Source organism: Topomyia yanbarensis, chromosome 3 (assembly GCF_030247195.1).
Source record: "Topomyia yanbarensis strain Yona2022 chromosome 3, ASM3024719v1, whole genome shotgun sequence".
Taxonomy (NCBI): domain Eukaryota; kingdom Metazoa; phylum Arthropoda; class Insecta; order Diptera; family Culicidae; genus Topomyia; species Topomyia yanbarensis.
Genome location: NC_080672.1, coordinates 8,725,173 through 8,732,711, shown reverse-complemented (window position 1 = coordinate 8,732,711; position 7,539 = coordinate 8,725,173). Strand labels below are relative to the sequence as shown.

The 7,539-nt window shown below is 36.2% G+C and overlaps 1 protein-coding gene across 2 annotated transcripts; it reads right to left on the bottom strand.

The window, feature by feature from the left end:
- Positions 1-2,761: 2,761 nt before the first annotated feature.
- Positions 2,762-6,063, bottom strand: LOC131690648 (aldo-keto reductase family 1 member B1-like). 2 transcript variants are annotated; one of them, XR_009305604.1, is made up of 6 exons: positions 5,808-6,063; positions 4,208-4,350; positions 3,657-4,146; positions 3,380-3,588; positions 3,219-3,312; positions 2,762-2,999 (listed from the first exon to the last, which is right to left on the bottom strand). XR_009305604.1 is itself a non-coding variant. In XM_058976579.1 (5 exons), exons 1-5 carry the CDS (start codon positions 5,880-5,882, stop codon positions 2,954-2,956), a joined length of 963 nt encoding a protein of 320 aa, XP_058832562.1. In that variant the 5' UTR covers positions 5,883-6,050; the 3' UTR covers positions 2,762-2,953. The 2 variants fall into 2 exon arrangements, 1 of the variants encoding a protein (XP_058832562.1); XM_058976579.1 differs by lacking the exon at positions 3,219-3,312 and having other exon boundaries at positions 5,808-6,050.
- Between the last annotated feature and the right edge of the window lie 1,476 nt (positions 6,064-7,539).

Here is a 7,539-nt window from a genome sequence, read left to right as displayed (position 1 = left end):
TTTGTTTAGTTGCTTATCAGTTTTACCTCAGAGGGAATTCAGTCTTCTGTTGCTCTCGCCGATGTAATGTGATATTTGTTAGGGAACATTGTTTATAAACTCGATAGATCAACAATATGATGGAAGTGGTTTATCAAGCCATTACTGTAATTTATGCACCAGATGTGGCAATTGTTGATATGCATATTAGTTTCTATTTAAAATATTATATGATGGCCGGTACGACGGTTTCTTTTGGGTCTTAAATAAACTCTTACTAAATAGATAAACATTAGATTGTTGAAATTTTGTGATGGGAAAACGCGAATAAGTTTTAAAAACGGCGTAATTACACGAGTTAATTGTTTTTGTTGGAGTTATCCCGACAACTATCGCATTTTGGACCATTTTTGTTAAATGTATTTTGATTTAAAATAATACTTAGAATCGTATTCTGTAATAAAATTACAGTTTTTTATGTCAATTAGTATGAAATTTAAAATCATGTATTAAGTTATGGCATTCAAAATATTTCTTTTCTATTTAGGTTTTGTTGACAAAATATAAAAAATTAAAAAAAATGTTTTTTTTTTGCAATTTAACTTTTTAACATAGATTTCTGTTTTTCTGAAAAATGTAACCTTTTTTTCCAGTGTATATTGTTTTCGTACAGAAGTATTCATTCCCTGTAACTCGTTCTCAGATAGTTTTGTAGTATAAAATACGGTAATCGAACATTTTTTTTTTCGAAAATGCTACAAGTAGAAACTTCCAGGCCCTTTTAAAAATTGCTCTTGAGTCAAAATAATCTTTTTTACTGTGAAAAATGTTTAGTCTCCCACGCCGGTGAAACGTTTAAATTTTCATAGGAATCTAAGATGGTCGGTCACGATTTTAAAGACTTAGAGCATTAAAAATATTTTTGCCAGAAATCCAAAATTATTTTGCTTCGAAATTAAGACGTTAGATCCTGAATTAAAATTCTTCCAATTTGTAGGCCAACTGGAAATTGGCATTTGAAAATGAAATTTCACATCACTAACCTGCCTGTTCTTCCGATTGTAGGGGAACCCGGGGCTAGTTGGCGGTTGGGGTAAGTTGGCGGAGTCCCTCGGTGTATGGAGACTGAAATATGATGGCAAAGGCTAGATAATAAAAAGTTATCGGAAAGACATTCATCACGTTCCATAAGGACCGTTGAAGTAATTGAATTTCTATTTTATAGCTTTTTTCTTGAGTACCGCTAACACCCCATACATACCGGGTTGGGGTAAGTTGGTGAATTTTCCGCCTTACTTTATTTTATCTATAAAACAGAGACAATTGATTGAGAATTACAAAATTTAGAAATGTTGCCAACAGTTATTCCTTTTATGCAACGTGTTTTATTTTGCACGATCTGCCCAAGCCAAAGCCAAAGCCTCGGTCTCCCCTACTATTATTTTTCAGTGAGCTTCATTTTAATGACGATTTATATTGGAGACTCGAAGTGAGACTTGGATCGTCTGCATATTCTACCGACGTTTGTATGTAAAGTACTAGGGTGTGTGAGCCAGTCGTGGCATTAGCACCAATTGTTCGCACTAGTGGAACCAACTCGCCATTAACAAAAATAGGAGTCAAACCAGAGTGTTTCCTAAACTATTATTAACATATAAACTTGTTTCACATTGAATTCTAAAGTTTCACATTGAAACATGTTGATTGATACATAATTCATTTCAAATACAAACCTTCACAAATCATCAGTGTTCCTAACGGCAGACTAATCACTTAATTTTAACGGAAATATGCAACCACTCAATATATTAAACAAATATATTATGCATAAATATTACTGTGAAATATTTTTTATGTGTTTCACTGTATTTTACTGTAGTTTTTCATAGGGCGGAAAACTGGTGCACCAATTTCGTATGTGCTTCATTTGGCCTTAGCTAGCGCGAATTAATTTTTCCGACGCTCTCAAACTTTTAATCTAGTGACCGCTGAAATGTTCACTCTATAGTGCGGTGTCAAACTGGTAAACATATATTGTGTGCCAAAGTTGTAAAATTCTTTTCACACATTTGTTTGTTGCGGAAACTGTTTAGCATCAAATTCCGTTATAAAGCGTCGAGGTAAGTACTTGAACCACTATGTATCATTCCGTGGAAGGATCCTTATTTTACTTTTAAAGCAAAATAAGGAAGTGCACGTGAGATTAAAGCTGCGCGGTACCCGTAAGATGCGTTACAATTGTGCATAAAACGAATACGAAATGGAATGACGAGGTATACAGCATGCAAGAAATACGGCATTCCCGTTTCTACGGTCCGGCACCGTCTCAGTGGCCACTGGTAGAATAAAAAAGACCAAGATCTGTGCTAACGATGGAGGAGGAGGGAAAAATAGTTAAATGGTTTTCCGGCTTCTCGAACGACCTTCCTCCTTAAAGTCAACGAATTTGTCGCATCAGTTTAACGGCCAACCCTTTTTAAAAACGATCGTCCATGTCAGTACATATTGCAAAAAATTGAAGGCAAAATATTGGTTATTGGTGTTTAGGAAGGAAATGGTTTGAATCATATATGCGCAGGGATCCAGGATGCTTCCTGCGTACTCTGGAAGCTATAACAGCTGGTGGTCTCAAGTATTGTAGTAGTAGAAGAATATTGACGAATATAAGTATCGGATAAATAATTTTTTTTCACATTAACATAGTACTATCCGCAATAAATTTAGGTTTTTACTTACGGGAGGTATACGATGATACAAATGAAAAAAATTCGAACGAAAGTGCTTCCATGTTTGAAGATTTATTTAGAGCATCTGTACATAACACTTTGAAAGCAATTTTCAATGCAAACTGAGTGTAAGCACGTTTTCAAAACGTGTTTGTACTTATTTTTCTCATGAATATAAACGTTTACTCATACTAATGGTGCAGTTTTATTCCACAAGGATAAAGATTTCACAATTGTCTCGGGTGAAGTTAAAATTCATCATTTTCAAACGGATGATAAGGATGACCCGCAGCGCTGAAAATAAATACCAGAATTATTGAACCATAACTGGAGATAAGCAATACAGGCAATTAAGTTGAATAGAAAAGAACACAAACTGCAAAAACAAGGAAACTAGAGCAATCATGTGAAAGTTTAAGGTGTCGAAACAATCGTTTAAATTAATAATTATTTTTTAGAGATAAGCGATGACATGGCAATTATCTACAGAAAAAAGCAAACGATAATATTCACATGTAAGACAGCAACACGTTTCTTTCCTCCAAAATCGGATTTCTTTCCCCTTTAAAACTCCTCATTAAAAGGATAGTGCGGGCTTGTATCAGCGCTGTGACGTGACGCTCATTAGATTAAAATTGAATTGGATTAAAAAAATGAGAGTGCAAAACACTTACCTCGTAATAGGCACTAGACGTCCGTTACGGTCGAATGAAGTAATGTGTTTCATTTCGTCCTCGGTTAGCTCAAAATCAAACACATCAATGTTCGACTGAATGCGAAATATGCAGACAGACTTGGGAATGACAACGTGGCCACGCTGTATTTGGTAGCGAATCAAAATCTGGGCAGCCGTCTTATCATACTTTCTACCGATGGCAACAATCTGCGGGATAGACAATAAATAGGTCAATATAGAGGTCGGGATTTGCAAGAATTAATTCAAGTCAATACTTCAGGATCCTCCATTAGTTGTGGATCATCAGGTTTGGCCCACGGGCGATTCGGAGATCCCAGTGGGCTGTATGCCGTGATGACAATATCGCGGCTGGCACAAAATTCCGACAGCTTCGTCTGTGAGAGATATGGATGGCATTCAATCTGATTGACCACCGGCTTTATCGTGGCCACGGCCAAAACTCGCTCTATTTGCTTTGAGTTGAAGTTCGAAATTCCAATACTTTTAGTCAGTCCGAGTTCGACTAGTTGCTCCATCGCCTTCCACGTGTCCACGTAATCTACATCGGAATAGGCAGTTTTTTCGTTGTCATCGTCATCTTTGGGGAACAGTTCAGGGCCTTCTCTGTATCCCATCGGCCAGTGAATCAGATACAGATCGATATAATCCAGGTTGAGTCTTTTCAGCGTAGCTCTGCAGGCATCTTCAACGAGTTCCGGTCGGTGGCAGGTATTCCACAGTTTGCTCGTAATAAATATATCCTCACTGGATGAAAGGAAGATAACATAATAATTTAATAATAATTGATATTTTCGAATGGTCATACCGTTTGATAACGCCTTCGTTGATCTTGGCATTGACACCATCGCCAACTTGACGCTCGTTTTGGTATACGTGAGCACAATCAATGTGACGATAGCCAGCATCAATTGCATCCTTTACGGCCTTCGTTACCTCTAGCGTTGAGGACTGTACATGAAATGAAACGATGCTTATCAGTTGCGGTAAGAGATGGTTCCAGTGGCACATTAATTACAATTTTACTGTCGTGTCATTTTTATAATACTATCTGTTATGTGCTGGATATAGATCTAAACGAATGGGTGTGAAATTATATTCTATCCTATTTTTGAGAGGTGCATTTAATCAGCATTACTACGCTTGTCGTTAAGGTCCTTCTAACTGTTGGTATGTATGTTCAACGTTTCTTGTCCCATGTAGTTGTTCACGATAGAAAAACTTAGTGTAGGACATTGGATTAATTTACCCATTTTCCATAAAAATATAATAAGATATGCTAGCTGTACTAATAAGTACTGACAATACCCATTACATTTCAAGAGCAGTTAGAGATATTCAGGCTTCGAATAGCCTACTGCACTTCGTCTAATCTGAGTGAATCCCTACAGCTTGTCCATCATCCTTAATTCATATTCTATTTAAGCCTCCTCTATTCGTTTGTCCGTTCAATACTCCGGCTCGATCTGATTCCGGACGTTTTTCCTCTTCTTGTTGATCATTTTGCGAACCTCCGTTGTTTGCGGCAAAATAAACTTGATTATGTATTGAAAATTATTGTAATTAGTAATTTTGTAAATAAGTGCTGAAAAATTCGCTATAGAAATGAAAGCAACAAAAAAACCTTCAATAGTTTACCGCGATATTAAACATTTAAAGGTAGAATGCAATCAATTATTAAATCTAGTAAATACAAGTACATCAATACAATCTCAACTGCCCAATCACTCGCCATCGATTGGATTCAGCATATGGACGAACCACTGATAGCCTCGTCTTTATCAATAATGCAATCTGTAAATACACATTGCTACATATCTGCTATCAAAACTGCACCGTCACAGTACGCTTTCCAGAACGATGCTTGATGCACAGCCGAAACTAACGTTATACAATAATAAAACGAGGTAGGATAATTCACCTCAGTACTATTTTTTTAAATCCCAACCCTTCGAACATATTAGTTAGAGTAGTGGTTGCTATCTCAATTCAACACGTTGACACAAATGGTGAATTGGAAAGATTTGAATTTTGTAGTTTCGCAATCATGCCACTTTGAAGTACAGATATTGATATTGCTTTAGCCTCAATCCATTGATTCTAGCGAAGAGCTACCTTGGCAAATGAGACACAGATCGATATATCTAGACAAACATGTGAAACAAGCAATAACCGGCCGCTTTTGCATTTGCTCTTTAACTCTTAGCATAATATGTTAAACGACATCAAAGTCTTATGATATTTATTGAAACAATGTTGAAAAATTTTGTAATCGCACCATAATAATCGAAAGAGAAAGTAAACACAGCGACTCTTATCTGCTCTTACCCCCTTTTCACATGTTTATCTAGAATGTCCCAGTCTTTGCTATCTCACTTCTAAAACAAATTACTAAACTGTCTACTTACGCCCCACGTTCCGAGTCCAATAATGGGAATCGATCGTCCATTGTTCAGCTTAACCAGTGGTGCTTTAGATGCCATTTTCTTATCGTCTGTGCGAGATTGATTAGATGCTTGAAACACCGGGACAGGTGTGGGTGTTGAACTGCGAAAGGGTACGATAGCTGGAAACGATCTGAGCACCAACGCAACACGGTCGGACACGACTGAATTATTCCACTACTGGTTAATTCTATTTATAATCGGTATTCTGCGCATGTATAAAATACAACTACTATTGAAAATTGATATTACAAACCACTACATCAGTAGAAAACAGTATTTGTGACGTCCGGAGCTGATTCAATTTCTGCAAACAAATGATATCAAATCATTAACAATTAACAGTAGCGGTATTAACGTGGAACGACACACGCGATATAAAGGTACGAACAATTCAATTCAAACCCTTGTTTGCACCATTTCCCACACTTGCAGCAGCTTCCAATGTTGCTATGGTTACAAACAACTGGCCGGTGCGGTGTAGAAAAAAAAAGCTCGCTAGATGATGGGTGGCTAATGTTTATACACCCCTTATGTAGACACACAACAACGCCACTATGCTATAAGGTTGGTTCAGTGCCAACTACGATGTGATGTTTCGACAATATGCACTCGTCTACAGTCGAACACACGTACAACCTTCCCACTTTACTGTACGCTATCAAATGTGGGCTTCGGTGGGAATAATTTTAATTTTTTCGTTGTTTCTTTAGTTCGTCTCTATTTGATAATTTCTATTAATTTCTACTAATTCAAAACTGATCATTACTTTCATCTTCGCTCTATGATAGTGTTTAAAAAAAATTCATTGGTAAGTCCAAACCTGCTTGAAGTAACTAGACTTCTAGGATTAGACGAGCCAGATCGGTTCTGATAGAATTGTCCTGTATGCGCAGACTCTCTCATATTCAAATAAACTGATTCTTGCCTTTCTCATATCGAAAGGTAATACAATTTTTGATTTCTCAAAGTGTTAGGGCACGGTTTGCTGACTAAATGTCAAAAAATCTTATGTATTTGAATTATACCGATAACAAATTTATTTTTATTTTGATTCTGATAGATTTTCACGTTTAACAAATGTTATGCAAATTGATTGAAGAATAATAAAGATATATGCACGAGAAAATGATAATATTAAATATGAATGACAAAACGCTCTATAACCCCAACTTCTCGTATTTGGACAAAGGTCGCAACCCTAGTAACAACTGAGACTATATGATAGCTTTAAAGCCACTCATAAAACTTAGATTGCACTCTTAGCGTGCTATAAAACCTCAATTGTTATTTGGGAAAGGTTCCATTCGACTTTTTCACATTAGAAAAACTATATGATTTGCAGCACGGAGTAGAAAAATTAATAAAAATAGGGGATTTTGGAGATAAAATGAGTCAGTACCCTACTTTTCCGTATTTTTCGAGAAACTAGGATATCTCCATTCAAATACTAACGTTATTTTCAGTGATGTACCGCTGGGAAAATTCCATCTTCCGGGGTTTTTATTTTTAGGTTTTAACCAGGTTTTTCCCAAATCATCTTAACCCGACCGAAACATGGTTTTATTCGTTTTATCGATTTTTTTAGGTTAATTTAACGTTTTAAAAAAAAAAAAATGTCGCAAGGATGCTTTGCAATACCCATTAAAAATATTTTGAAATGTAAAAATCGAATATAAAAATCAAGCGTAAAAAT